Source organism: Cyprinus carpio, chromosome A20 (genome assembly GCF_018340385.1).
Source record: "Cyprinus carpio isolate SPL01 chromosome A20, ASM1834038v1, whole genome shotgun sequence".
Lineage (NCBI taxonomy): Eukaryota > Metazoa > Chordata > Actinopteri > Cypriniformes > Cyprinidae > Cyprinus > Cyprinus carpio.
This window is the reverse complement of record NC_056591.1, coordinates 3895076-3911051: the sequence shown is the minus strand read 5'-3', so window position 1 is coordinate 3911051 and position 15976 is coordinate 3895076. Positions and strand designations below refer to the sequence as shown.

General features: G+C 42.1%; 1 protein-coding gene across 1 annotated transcript in view; it reads right to left on the bottom strand.

Moving 5' to 3' along the window:
• Nucleotides 1-15976, bottom strand: part of LOC109084266 (exostosin-1a-like) — an 81657-nt gene that overhangs the window by 21860 nt on the left and 43821 nt on the right. The window contains exons 8-9 of the mRNA XM_042777217.1: nucleotides 14445-14540; nucleotides 1325-1414 (exon numbers count right to left, since the gene is read on the bottom strand). Coding sequence (XP_042633151.1) covers nucleotides 1325-1414; nucleotides 14445-14540 — 186 coding nt within the window. The remainder of the gene's footprint in view (nucleotides 1-1324; nucleotides 1415-14444; nucleotides 14541-15976) is intronic.

The following is a 15976-nucleotide window of genomic DNA, read 5'->3' as shown; positions in this document are numbered from 1 at the left end:
TCCCACATACCGCTATAGTGTGAAAATCATATTTTAACGCAACCTTCATTAGGAATTGTTTTCAAACAGGACGTTAAATTTAAAATATAAAGCAGCCAATGAGAGCATCATTTCAATTAATAATAGCCGATAATGTACCAGGACAAAAAAGTGACAAAAATTCAGAATGTCAGAATTCCCCATATTTTGAAAATGACACACTAGGATCAGGATACCAACATCTTTTTGTTAGTTTGGACATCTCTTTCTCTCTCTCTCTCTCTCTCTTTTTTTTTTTTTTTTTTTTTTGTCTAGCACATTATTGTCTGATTAAATTATACAGCTAAAAGCAATTAAAAATGAGCCCAGCAGGCTGCTGATGCTGCGGTGTCCAAATATCATCTCTTCTCTCAGGGAAAATGAAGACAGAGAATTGACATTAACAAAGTGCAGAACAAACACAAAATAAGCCAGAAATTGACAATAAATGCAGCCTCACAAATACCACTGAATAAAAGAGACAAAATAATGAGGTAAAAAAGGATAGGACAAAGGAAGTAGGCTGAAAGTGAGGGAGGTAGGATTGAAGTGTTGAAGTTTTTTGTTAGGTGAGTGATAGAGTATTGGAGTATTGCTTGTTATCTTGGTAAAATTTTAAAATATAAGCATCAGTGTTTTCTTTAAGCTTCATCGTTAGTTGTGTTGTGAGTATATTTATGGGATCATTTCTTGGCAGAAATTTACCAGTAATACAAAGTTCTGTTTTTTAACTTTGGATAGCTGACTGGTTTATTTTCGTATCAGCAGCCAATAAGCTGCTGCTCAACATTCAAATGCTTGGCTAGTGCTTGCTGTAGCAGTCACAGTGTGCTTCAGAAACCCTCCACCCTCCCCAGCTCCACCTGTATAGATCTGCTATGGGGTAATTTCATTTATGTTACATATGGGGGTTATTATATGTTGTATTTGCAGCAGCAGCAGTGTTTCCTACATGCTCACAGCAGCATGTCTGTGGATGTATTTGCAGTAGCAAGTCTCGTTACTTGCTATGCCGCAGCAGCAGCAGCATAGCACACTTATTCCGCCAAGACCAAAACGAATTAACATTGTCATACATTAACATGCTAAACTCTCAAGAAAGTTGTCATGACAGAAATGTAATAAGTGCTATTTACCAATGATAATTTATCTGGTTATCATTAGAAATTTAATAATACATTTCAATATAATTTTTACTTTGCAAAGAATTCAGATTTTGAATGACAGAACCATATAGCCTACCATATGAGATTCCATACCATTTCACATAACATTTATTATGATGAATGAATGTGTGATCTCTCACCTCATTGGTGGACAGAACCGAGTCCTCATCCAGGCTGAGAACTGCATCAGTTTTGATAGCATGATGAGGAAAAAAACGACCACTCATCGTCTGAGGGAAAACAGGAAGTGACATTAGTGATTCACAGCTTTTCAGCACAGACATGGTTGAAATTAGTCAATTTACACATTTAGATTTGGATTTGCAATTTTTTTTTATGTTGTTCAGAAATAACAATGCATTTTTAAATGAAACTTTACTTTGACACATCCTTGTCTATCATTCCCTATGTCACTTTTGACATCTGATTGTGTCTTATCTGTTCATCAACTGAAAGTCACAATAGTTGAACATCTGCCAAAGTACAATATGGTAATTTACACCTTGCGGTGATAAAAATGACATTAAACAATACATAAATAAATAAATAAAAATTAAAAAGGTGTAGTGAAACTTTTATGCCATTTGAGGCCATTGATCATTGCTAAATAGTGTAGAGTGGTGTTGCTTAATCATGTACATGAACTGTACATGTATTTGTGTCTGTATTCCAGTGTCATTACATGTTTTTGTAGTCTCTCAGGGTGCAAAGGCCAAGTCATTTGGCCCAAGAAATACCTATTTTTTGGAAGACTGCATAGAGTTACAGCCTAGTATAAACTATATAGTATACCTAGTCATACCCATACACTATTGACTGCCCATATGGTGCTATTTCCAGTGGTCAGAGACATTATGTGAGGTTTTTATGTGCAGAGAAAAAAAGTCCTGTTGCGAAGTACAAAGATTTTACAATAAGCACATCAAAGGAAGAACTTTGCCAATGAATATAATCAAATAGACAATATGTATATTACTGTAGCACAACTTTAAATCCTGCTGATAATGTCAGAGGAACGTCAATAAAATAATCAGTACTCGTTGTTGGACGGATATTTTGACTTCACAGTCAACACACATTTTCTAGAATATACGGCCTTTGACATCAGCAACATAAGATCGGATTACCCTGTGCCCCATGTTAGATTTCCAAGCGATCAGAGAATGATTATTTGCCAGACAGTCACAGGTTATCACAGTAAAAGGGATGTCAACAGAGTGCTGGCGCACAATTTCTAGCAACATTGTTAACTTGACTGCGTGGACACTATTGGAAGAGAACTGAACTGAGCTGGATGACATCACTGAATCAATAATAAACTGACTTGAAGTGATAACCTGATAACCTGTTTTCTATTGTCTTCTTGCATTATCAGCACACGTTTTTTATTTTTTTCCTTGATGTGACTTGATGTTGGATTTGGTCTTCAGATATCTTACAGGTTTTCTCTGAAGGTCCTGTTTATACTGCCAAGCCATTTAGAGGTTGACTGGCCACAGAACACTGTCACAGAAAGACATTTTTAGCGAACAGTGTGAGTTTGTGATATCAGTGATAGAGGGAAGGGGGGCTGTGTTTACCCATCATTCCCTCTGTGATTAGCCATTCATCACTGCCACAACGCTCCAGAGAGATGATGACATAACATGGTGCAAAAAGTCTCCTTCCTCAGATAAAAAAACCTGACATATAATGTCTACAAGTGTTAGATTCTGTCGACAAATGTTAGATTGTGCCAACATACGGCAAAAAATGTTAGATCACATCTCGACACCAAGAATAATGGATTCAGTCTCTTTATCAGATCCCTTTTGAGTATATCGGTTTTGTTTAGTATCCAAAACCAGTCAGCAGAGTTTTGTCTGAAAACCAGCTGACAGCAGGTTATGTAATATTCTGTCATTATTTACTCTCCCTGATGTTATTTCAAACCTGTATGACATTCTTTTTTTTTTCTTCTGTGGAACACAAAATTAGCCAAACAGTTTGGCTAAGCATTAACTTCCATTATGTGGACAATCAGTTCTAAAAATACACTATATAGACAAAATTATTGGGACATTACACCGATGGGGACTTTAATGACAATATAAATGGCTTTATAAATACATATACATTAATATGGAGTTGGTTCCCTCTTCGCAGCTATAACAACTTTAACTCTAAAAATCACTGTTCCCCACAGTCAATCTACCACAACATTAGGATGACACTGTTTTAATCCATTAAGTAAATGGAGACTACAGGGGAGGTTCAAACCTAATTACAGTATTGACTCTTCATTAATACCTGTGAATAATTAATAAAACTGTTCATGTGATTTTTTAAATCAAAATAACTCTACAAGTAGCCCTGGTCCAGGGATGTATTCTCATTAGTGTAACACGCTCTGAACCACCAGAGGGGCCAATATAGATTCAGAATAAACCAGGGAATAGAATACACTGACTGCTGAGTTTGTGTCATTAGCGAAGATATTAAATGCATAACAAAAAGCCGTGTAAATCATTGATGCATAAAAAATTGGATCACAATGTCATGTTTCAAACTGTGTTTAAAGTCCACCTCACTTCAGATGGGAACACTAAGGCATATAAAACGTACTTTGTGTATTTCTAATGAATTTTAAAGATGCCCTGCCCTTTTGACTTTCATTTTATGTGCATTATAAAAAAAAAGAAAATGCATTATTATATGTCACAGATGCTGTGACTGCAGCATGTAATATATGAATATCAATGCATTCATCATTTTGAGTATTCTCTCATATATGTAGGGGTTCTGGAAAGGACTATGTAGTTATCTGGGAGGCCAGCTGTCTTTGTTGACACATGGCTTCTTCCTCTGATATCACTCCTTTCCCCTCAAGACACGCTTTATTTAACTGTAAAGCTCACATAATCTTCCACTGGGACTGTCTGCCCTTTTCTGTCTCTCTATGTTTCCTCGCCTCTTCTCTTGCATTATATGTATTTTAGAGATGGTCAATATTACATATTTTTAAAAATAGACAAGTTTTATAGAAGCCCTGAGACACTGGGTTGGTTTCTGGTTCACCTGACCTCGATTAGACATGTTTCTTAAGGTCTTAAGGGGCATTTACATAAGACATGTGAAAAACAGCTGGATGGAGTTCAAACAAATGGAATGGAACACAATGTAGACATTTCTGAAGCATTTTATAGATGTAGCGCTTATGAAAAAAAAAAAAATGTCAGCGTTATGCCACAATATAGAGTTGTGATACTAAAGACTTCACAGCATGGCAGTAGTGCTTTAAGACAATGCCCTGACAGGTTTTACTATGCAAACAGTTGAAGCACACCATTTAGCATGCTAATTTAAGCACAGCCGCTAAGGAAAACAATGCTAAAATCCAGTTTAGCCAGTAGCTTTCTTCCCTGGTTTACCTCTGTGCCATGTGTATTTAAATAAATTAACAGATGGAACTGAGTCCCTGGCCTACATTTTTTCACTCGTATCATTTATTTAATTGAATATCTATATTTTATTCATATCATTATATTTGATCTTCAATGTGGTTCGCTGTTTTTTGTTTGTAGCTTGGCAATCTACACTTTTAAAAGTAGTATAGCAAATTGCAGTAAAGTATGCCAAATAAACCAACCTGTTGCACAAATTGCTGTGCAAACTGTATTCTGTGCTGATTTTAGTTGATTTGTGCTGATTTCCACCATAGAATTCAACTTTACTCTTTTTTTTTTTTAGTTTATTTTTTTTGCTTACTTTGATTGATTTTAAATTTTTAATTGTGAGTTGTAATCTGACAGTTGTGAGAAGAACAGTCTTTATTGCATACTTGAAAACCTACAATTGTGAGATATTAAGATATATATAAAAAAGTCAGAATTGTGAGTAAAAAACCTGCCACAGAATAATAAAAAAGTATGTCTAACTTTTTATCTCACAATTCTGACATTTTTCTTGCTATTCTGAATTTGACTTTTCTCTGAATTGAGAGTTTCTGAGTTTATATATCAAATATAAACTTTTAGAAAAGGCCAGAACTGTGAAACCTAAACTCAATTACCTTTTAATATTTTTTTATTCTGAGGCAGATACAAACGTTCATATATATATATATATATATATATATATATATATATATATAAAACCTGGACAGCGCATGCACATAAACTGTGTATCAGCAGTTTTAGTCTTTTTAGTGTCTATCTTTCTGTTTATGACATCAAACATGTCTAACAAACCTCAATAAGATGCCACAGGACAGGACTTCACTCACACACACGCACACGCACACACAAACACATGCTCATACACACACACGCACGCACAAACACACGCACATACACGCACACACACACACACACACACGCACACACACACCTCCTCTGGGATGAATTCTCTCCCTCTCGTGACCTCTAGAGATTGCACTTCTAGTGAAAACCAAGTTCATGCTTCTCTATTAAGCTTTTATCTCAGTATTAAACAGCTCCAATTTATCTTGATCAGGACTCAGATAAAAGCGTGTTATGATTTGGATGTGGCGTTTGATAGCTTATTAGTCACAATATGATTTAATTTTGACAAATGGCTTTTAATTAAAACTTTGATTATCTATTTCACACTTGTTTGATGCATTAATTCACACTCCTTTCAAAGTAAGTATCTGCATTTCATGGACTGTGTGCACATTTCTGATCTAGATGGTTTTGAAAACCATTTAGTGTTTTTAATTATTATCACCATAGACTAAACCTGGACTAGAATTAGGGCAATATTACTCTTCAACTTTTGTCTGGTGTATAGAAAGATGGAGAATATAGTATTATATAAAATGGATGGTTGCATTTTAGGCCTATAATGCATATAGTAACATTAATGTATGTACACTGTTATGATGTTTACACTTAAAAGCATATCTAGTACCTGTTTTTATATATTTAAATGTTATGTAATGCATCTGAATGAAAGTTTTAGCTGAACTTTAGGTTGAACATTGATTGAAGTAACTTTTTAAAGTCATTTTAAATTTTTCCCAAACAAACAAATGGGATGGATGGTTGGATGTATATCATCCAAACGTTCTCACACAACTTCCAAAACGCAAAACACGAATCCTGTAAACTACACAGAGGCAAATCCATTAATGCAAATTCCAAAAGCTGCTAGCATATTGATGAATGATACTCAGATCTGCCTGTCAAGATGATGATAATTGAAATGTCAGACTCATAATGAATCTCTTGAGATGATAAATTGTTATGTTGGGTCATTAATGTGTTTGTGCATCAGACCTTTACAGTTCCCCAATGGAAAGGCACTTTAAAGTGGTCTAGCTGACCCTTGAACTTTCCTCTTTGTCATTTTTTTCTGACTAGATATTGCTTAGTCTCCTATAACCATATCAGCATAATGCCTGGTCCAATTTGCATTTTCCAAGAATACGTTTCTTTCATGTTATTTTAGTGGTTGGAAATAGCTCATTCTACAATGACAGATGTGTGCAGATGTGAATCTCCAAGGTAACATATGCAGAGATTATTAAGGTTGCTATGGCAGACGTGCAGAGCTGATCGAAATAACAGGCTAGTCCACTGCATTTGATAATCAATTTGATAATCAGTTGTTATATTTACATTTGGATGTTGACCAATGAGCAACAAAACAGAATGCAGTGTCTAATATGACTTTATAGTGCCACATACCTACAAACCTAGATAAATTACATGTATTCTCTAAATGAATGTACATCATAGGCTTCACTGAGATACTCGTCCCTGTCAGTGTGTTTTAAGGCACAGTACAATAACAAACTGTCATGTTGATTTATGAGAAATCTGCTCACAAAAAATAAATAAATAATTAAATAAATAAATAAATATTTGCTGTGTGAAATTAAGGGTTACTGTTTTGGAAGTGTTCCATATTCCACTTAAATTACATGTGCAAACAACCTGAAGTATATCAATTAAATTATGAAATCAGTGTGTGTTTAACATTAATAAGGTGGTGCCCTGATATATATCTGTTTTACTGTATGTCCACCAGGGTCAGAAATCAACTTATCCATTAAGAGGCCATATTTCCCCCTATAACTGATTTCCAAGGACATTTGTTCCCTTTTGTGTGTGTGTGTGTGTGTGTGTGTTCTGGTATGCTGTTTTTACAAATGTGTATAAAGACATGGGTAATACAAGGTATACATTGTTTATGAGGATACTTCCTGTTTCCCCGTAAATCACATACTATGGTGTTTTTCTGAAGAAATTAAAAATGCAGAAAGTTTTGTGTGAGCGGTAGGTTTGGGGTTAGGGTAAGGGGATAGAAAATACAGTTTGTACAGTATAAAAACCATTATGCTTATGGAGAGTCCCCATAAATCACATACAGTATGGGACCACAACAGGATGCACACACACCTGGCCATCCACCTGAGCTAAAAGAAAATGTGATCCATCAGACTAGGCAACCTTCTTCTAGTGCTCCATGGTCCCGTTCTGACACTCATGTGCACATTGTGGTCACTTTCAGTGGTGGACAGGGGTCATCATGGTCACTCTGACCAGACTGCAGCTACGCGGCATGATATGCAACAAACTGTGATGCACTGTGGATTCTGACACCGATATTTGACAGAGTTTGGTTCATTTTGGGTTATTAGAGCTTTGTATGTTTGGCAGCGTTAAGTTTTTCAGCAATTTAGGCTATCACGTGTGTAAATCAGTCCAATGGATGGGCGAGACGTCATTGACGTCAGAGAACAGGAAGCTTAAAAGCAAGTGCGCGAAGCTGGCATTAGCCTTCTGTCTTCAGCAAGCGCTCTGTGTGTGTCAGTTGCTATCTGTTTGTGAGTCTTATTTAGTGTTGTTTGTCCGCTGATAGCTCCATTTGTCAAAGACTTCAATCAAGAGAAGTCTTGGGCGAGAGCAGCAGCGTTCAGGCTGTGTGTTTTCCCTGCCCGCAATGAAAAGGGGTAGGGACCCACGCAGTTTGTGTGTTGTCTGCTTGAGAATGAAGCGTGCAGAATCAGCTCTCGAGGGAGTTGACAGCTGCGATGCGAGCATTTTGCTTCACTCTCAGAAGGCTCTCTTTGGGGATGGAGCCTTCACTGGCGTTTCTCGCAGTGCCAGCCCCGCCTTTCGCCGAGGCGGAGTGGTGGTTGCGCTCGCGGGTTTCGCTTTCGGATCCGCTGGAAGGAATGTAGATGGGCAAGTCCCTATCTTCTTCCTTAACCACCGGATCCGGCGCCCGCTCTTTGGGGTTTCGGAACCCCGCGTCGGGTGCGGTACTTTCTCCCCGGTGAGAGGGCGCGACACTCTTCCTGTCTTTGTCTGAGGAGATTGATGTGAAAGGCGTCGATGAGCTCGCCAGTTGCACAAGCATCAGTTACACAAGCAAGCATATTATAATGAGCGGCTTTAATGAGGAGTGGAGCTCGCGCATCGGCTCTCGGGGGGGGCTGATTGTGCTTTTCGCTCTCGCTGTTTAAGCGCTCCGCTCTCACCGGGCACGCTCAGAGGAGTGTGTCCGTGCGTGATATCAAGCGGTTGCGGTCCCGCTGCTGCTGAGGCACGGCGGCGACCGAGATCACGGGAATCGCACATGATCTGGCGAACGGGTTGGAGACGGCTCGTCCTATCTCCACCCGTGTTCACTAGATCTAGAGCTCGGTCCTCGAGGTTTGGAAGCCTACGCTGCGGTTTCTTCCCCCTCTGAGACAGAGCTCGCTGCTGCATGCTGCATGCTTTCTCACGCTCCGAGGAGTGTGTCCGTGCGTGCGATCTCGCGGTTGCGGTCCCGCTGCTGCTGAGGCACGGCGGCGACCGAGATCATGGGAATCGCACATGATCTGGCGAACGGGTTGGAGACGGCTCGTCCTATCTCCACCCGTGTTCACTAGATCTAGAGCTCGTTCTCGAGGTTTGGAAGCCCGCGCTGCGGTTTCTTCCCCCTCTGAGGCAGAGCTCGCTGCTGCATGCTTTTCTCGCTGCCTCCTCGCCGGGCATGCTCCGAGGAGTGTGTCCCTGCGTGCGATCTCGCGGTTGCGGTCCCGCTGCTGCTGAGGCACGGCGGCGACCGAGATCATGGGAATCGCACATGATCTGGCGAACGGGTTGGAGACAGCTCATCCTATCTCCACCCGTGTTCACTAGATCTAGAGCTCGTTCTCGAGGCTTGGAAGCCCGCGCTGCGGTTTCTTCCCCCTCTGATGCGGAGCTCGCTGCAGCATTCATCTTTCTCTGGGAGATTGATGTTGTTTTGTGTGACTGAGTGCAAAAAAAACAAAAAAAAAAAAATTAACCAGGAGCGCGCTGCCGAGGCATATTTCTTGGTTTCGTTTGATGTGTATCTTTCCAGACCGTGTTTACTCGTCTGGTTTATTGACTACATTTAATTCTAAGGAATAAATTGAAATATTTATCTGACTATGACAGTTAGATGTACAGGGGCTCCTGTTTTTGTAATTTCTCGAGTGAGAACACGTGTTTACCTCTCTTCCTCTGAGGAGGTTGAGGCGGTCAGGGGCTGCTGGGCGGAGCAGTCCCAACCCTACTGTGTTCTAGCCCCTCGTGCCGGGGGTGTCACTTCTTGTACTCCGCTGATGCTAGAGTCAGAGTGGCGCTCTCAGGCTGAAGGCTTCTAGTGGAAAGCGGTTCTGCGAACCGTCATTTTCGCTGGAGAGCCTTCGTCATAACGTCCTGACGCATAAGGCTTAGGACTTTTTGAGGGCCAGCTCCCTCTGGGGAAGAGCGGTGTACACCGCATTACACGGTGCCCATCTATCTTCAGGGCCCTCAGGAGATCGATCTGCCAACCCTGCCATCTCTACGGAGCTCCCTAGAGCAGCTAGTACGGTCGTCCCCTGCCGGTCCGCCGCTTCAGGGCACCGAGCTAGTGGCTCTAGGCGCACCAGAGGCCAGTCTCGCGAGACTGGTTCCCCTACGAGGTCACATGGCGGTATGGGAGTCCCTGCCAAGTGTACTTCATGGGGTCCTGCCCCGAGTAGGTTCTGGTCTAGTCTTCCTAGCAGACGACGTGTGTCTAAGGACCTTCGTTTTAGGAGACTTCAGCTATGAGAGTCCTGATGCTGTGGCTCAGGACCCTCAGAGGGCAGGCCCCTCTGGGGAAGAGCGGTATACACCGCATTACACGGTGCCCGTCTCTCCTCAGTGCCCTCAGGAGATCGATCTGCCAACCCTGCCGGTGTTCCAGGGCGCAGCGGTCTCCGGCGAGTGCTTCTCTCAGTTACCGCCCGGAAACGTAGCGGTGCTAAGAGGCTCGAGACCTCCTGGGAGGTTTCCAGAGCAGCTAGTTCGGCCGTCTCCTGCCGTTGCGCCGCTTCGGGGACCGAGCTAACTGCTCTGATGACACCAGAGATCAGTCTCGAGAGGCTGATTCCCTTAGTAGACTATTTGGCAGCGTGAAAAACTACTGCCAAATGTGTCTCAGTGGGTCCTGCACACTGTAGTGAGAGGCCACAGAATCCAGTTCGGTTTTCTCTCTTCCGCCTCAATTCAATGGGGACCTTTCCACCTTGGTGGGCCCCGAGCAGGCTCTGGTAATGGAACAGAAGTAGACACTCTCCGAGGACGGAGGCCATTGAGGTGGTCCCTCCTCCCGTTGCAGAGGTCCGGGTCCTACAGCCGGTACTTCACTGTTCCGAGGAAGGATGAAGTGTTGCGTCCTATTTTAGATCTGCATTTTTTGAACCGCTCAGTCAGGGGACTGAAGTTTAGCACGCTTGCACAGACCAAGGACTGGTGTGTCACAATCTATCATAAGATGCACTTCTCCATCCTTCCTCATTGGAAGTTCCTGAGGTTTGCTTTTGGGGGCAAAAGCCTACCAATACGGTTCTTCCTCTGGCCTTGCACTCTCACCCCATGCTTTCACAACTCAACCACATCGAAGATTGGTTGATATTAGCTCGATCAGAGCGGTTGGCGGTTCGGCATCGAGATGTCGTTCTCGCTCAGATGAAAGAGATGGGGTTAAGACTTAACGCCAAGAAAAGTGTGCATTCTCCAGTACAGAGAACCACTTATCTGGGCGTGTGGTGTGGGATTGGACCACGATGCAGGCACGTATGTCACCTGCTCGGATCGAGTCGATCCTCACTCCAGTCGTGAGAGTGAGAGAAGGCCGGTCACTCGCTCTGTCAAGCAGTCTCGGAGATTGCTGGGTCTGATGGCAGCTGCGCCCAACGTGAATACTATTTGGCCTGCTGTACACAAGACCCCTACAGTGGGTGGCTCAAGACCAAGGGGTTCTCCCCGAGGGGAAACCCACTTCGCATGCTAAAGGTCACGCGGCGGTGCCTACGTGCCTTGGACATGTGGAGAAAGCCTTGGTTCTTGTCTCAGGGCCCGGTGCTGGGAGCTCCTTGTCGCCGCGTGATGCTAGCGACGGACGCGTCCCTCACCGGCTGGGGTGCAATCATGAGTGGCCACCCTGCCCGCGGTCTGTGGAGTGGTCGCCATCTGACATGGCATATAAACTGCCTGGAGATGCTGGCCGTGCTTCGAGCTCCTGGACCTGAGAGATCACCATGTGTTGGTGCGCACCGACAACACAGCGGTGGTCTCTTACATCAACCACTAAGGAGGTCTGCGCTCACACCGTTTGTACAAACTAGTGTACCAGATCCTTGTGTGGTCCCAGGACGAACTCCTCTTGCTGAGAGCAGTCCACATTCCTGAGCATCTAACTTGGGAACAGACATCCTGTCGAGGCAGGGGCTGAGGCCCGGGGAATGACGGCTTCACACTGAGGTGATGAAGCACAGTTGGAGAGGTTGGCCAGACTCGGGTGGATCTGTTTGCAACTCGAGAGACATTGCACTGTCCTCTCTGGCTTCCTCTGACTCATCCAGCTCCACTGGGGCTGGACGTCATGGTACAGATGTGGCCGAGGCTTCATCTGTACGTTTTTTCCCCCGATTGCTCTGCTCCCGGGAGTTCTGGAGAGAGTGCGCTGGGACGGAGTCCGGCTGCTGTTAGTAGCCCCGTTCTGGCCGGGGCCGGGTATGGCCTGATTTCTCTTTTTGACGGCACTCCATGGGAGGTTCCCGTCAGGAGAGATCTCCTCTCGCAGGCAGAGGGTGCGCCACCGCATGGAGCTTAGAGGCTGGAGGTGTGGTCTCTGAGGAGGCACGACTCTTAGCTTCAGGTCTCTCAACCGAGGTTGTTGAGACTGTTCTCCAATCCAGAGCTCCCTCAATGAGGAAACTGTATGTCTTGAAGTGGAAGCTTTTCACTTCTTGGTGCGGAGACCGCCAGCTCGACCCAGTTAACTGCCCGGTTGGTACAGTGCTGGAGTTCCTGCAGGACCTTCTCTCTGTAGGGTTGATCCACTCCACCCTGAAGGTCTACGTGGCGGCCATTGCGGCCTACCGCACCCCCTCTCGGTGGCCAGTCAGTGGGCAGACACCCTCTGGTTACACGTTTCCTCTGCGGTGTGCTGAGGCTAAGGCCTCCGGCCAGAAGAAGCTTATGCTAAGCGGTGGATCGGGATGCTATCCTGAGGCCTGTCCTCTGATCTCCCCTCTCTTGGGGGTCAAGACTCACTCCTCTGAAGTTTGGCCATTGGGCGGTTTGTCCCGATTACTGTCAGGGTCCCGGACTCCTTCTCTTGCTTTAGCTGTGCATTTTCCCACAACTAGGCAGAGATTTTGTAAGTCTGGCGGCGTGGGCATTCTCGTTCCCCAAAGCGTCACCCGACGCATCGAGTTCCTGAAGAGGAACGTCTAAGGTTACGTATGTAACCCTGGTTCCTCGAAGGAACGAGACGCTGAGTCGCAGTGCCACACTTCCGGCATCTCTGCCAGCGCTTGCTTCATCCACTTGAGGCTAATGCCGGCTTCGCCGCACTTCCTTTTAAGCTTCCTGGTCTCTGACGTCACCCGCCTATGACGTCTCGCCCATCCATTGGACTGATTACACACGTGATTCAGAGCGGGTCACACGTGATTCAAAGCGTCACCGACGCAGCGTCTTGTTCCTTCGAGGAACCAGGGTTACATACGTAACCTTAGACGTTTTTCAGCGTTTTAGGCTAGTCGTTTTTTTGTTTGGTGGGTCCAGGTTTACAAACCTTCTCTCCCCAGTGTTCTTTTGTGCGATCAGTCCAGATGGAGTAACTTTCTGCATCAGTGAGCTTTGGCTGCCAAGGATTGTGATTATGTGTTATGACAGAGTTGTCTAGGCATCAATATTGGCCCTTGTCAAAGTCACTCAGATCTTTTTAATTTCACAGATTTATCCTGCTTCCAACACATTCAATTCAATAATGGACTGTTCACTTACTGCTTAATATATCCCACCCCTTTACAGGTGCCATTGCAATGATATAATCAATGCTGTTTACTTCATCTGTCAAACCTTTTTTGTAGCTGATCAGTGTAAATATAGTAAATGTTGAATTCTCCAGTGCTGCACTTATGGTCACTGTTGGACCTATCGAGAGTGTTTTAAGTGACTTTTCCCAAAAAAAAAAAAAACCCAACCCAAAATCTACTGTAAATGTGCTCATAGATAGCACCCATATGTGTTAACTTCACAAAATAGTGAGTTAAACGATGTTTCTCCTAAAATATTTTTCCTCACATTTTCCATCATAAATAGCTACATTTTCATGTGAGATAAAACAACTAAAGGATAAGTGAGGAGACAGAGTAATATATCACATTAAGTTGCTCAGGCTAACTGTTTCTGCAAATAACACATGACAAGAAGATGTAAATGAGTAAAACATGTGCAAAGAGGGATGACGATGAGCAGACAAAGTCTGAAAGGTGCTAATGATAAGATACATTCAGAATATTCACATAACCACCCACACACAGCTGTGCAGATATCACACATACTCACACAATTTATTTCAAATCATTTCAGTGATTTTAAATGGTGACATCTGGCCTGTTATGTGTTATTGTGTTTCTTTCCCACCAGAAAGTTTAACTTCACTTACCTGCACTTTATGTACAAAGTTGTTCCCAGAAGTTAACTAAACATGGCAAAAATTGCTTGGGGAATTTGAAAATGGTTCAAATGATTCAAAAGAAATTATAAATTAACTATTATTATTTTAATTCTAAAATTCCAAGTATCTATAGTATAGGCAATATCTAATATCCATAATAATTACATTTACATAAAAGAAAACATTTAAAATAAAAAGTCTTGCATGTGTGTAGTTGTGCAAAGAACTGCATGCCAAGAATTAAAACCAACACACAGTTCTTCTATTTATTTCATCATCTTTCTCTCTTCTCACCTTTCTTTTGCCCTCAATGACGGAGAAGGGTGTTGTGATGGAGGGCCACTTGTTTCTGGGGGGTGGAGGCTTCTCACAGTTCCACAGCACTAAAATCTGAAACCACATTAAAACACATGAGCTTCACAACACATTTACATATGCGTGCAAAAAGTTTTCATTGTTAGATTGCAACCAATTTTTGTAGGTGCAGGTGTGAATTATTACAGCCCAAATGCAAATGGTAATCAAAATTTCTCAACAAATCCCATACTCATTCACTAGTCTAGTAAATAGGTGTGAGTGCCACTAGAATAATTTACAACAAACTAAAAATTATCAAGAGACTTCTCATTTTTAGTAATTGTGTTAATTAGGGGCATTTGTAGATACAGTCTAATGTTAGCTCTTGTGAAAAGAAGTGAGCTTAATTGTATTGAATGTGTGCTTCAAATCTTGATGTATTGAATGTGTTCTTCAAAAAAAAAAAAAAAAACTGTACCTGTCATACATTGTATACATTTAAATGTAAATAACATGCAATTCAGTGCTCAAAAACATTTAATTCATTTTACATTTATATTCCCAGTGTGTTCTTTTCAAATAAATTAGTTTAATACTAAACACTCTTTTTAAAGTATGCAAAAGTGTACGTTTTTAAACAAGGTAATGCATTATCTGAATATTATTCAATTGAGTAATTATCTAATATAAACTGAACTGATGCAATGCCAGCTGAAAAGAAGTTGTTTAAAATATATAAACTTTATGCAAAGAAGCAGTGACCAATCAGGAACACAGACAGTGAAGCTAACATGATCTGTCACTTGTCAGATACCGCGGTCAGACTGAATGTATGCTACTTTTGCACAGCCAGACGTTTGACTAGTTTTACTTGATTAGTTGCTGTCCACATACAGGGACATAATAAAAAATGATGTTTGGAAAACCATGTCAAAATTTGTGGGCTTTCTAAATGAGTTTGATTCATGCATTGATAATCATTCATCTTGTTCATGATATGATGCATTAGGCAGTGCTGCAATTAATATACCAACACTACATCCCTCCAGAATGTAAAAGGAATAGCACATCCAAAATGGAAAATCACCTACTCAATCTCATATTGTTCTAAACCTATGATTTAATGTTTTTGCTACAAGGTTAAAGTAAAACTAAACTAAAACTAAAACCATATAAAAAATCTAATTAAATCAATTGTACTTGAATAATTGTCCTGAAATAAAATAAAATATATTAGTCAGTGTCGCCAAATTAATCTCTTAAAGGTGCTGTTTGTAGGATTGACACTCAGTGGTTGAACTAGGCATTGCAGTCCAAATTCAAAATATTGGAGAGGGATTTTTTCACCCGGCCCTTCCTCCTCAGACCTTGAACACACTTAGGTTGCCAGATTGACGACACCAAAAGGAACAAGCGCACTTGACGAGGAATGAAATGAAATACGCTGTGTTTTCCACCAACTGGCAACCCAGGGTGCCAAAATACAACTGGGTAAACTGATAGTGGGCGGGTTTCACAAACCAAAACAG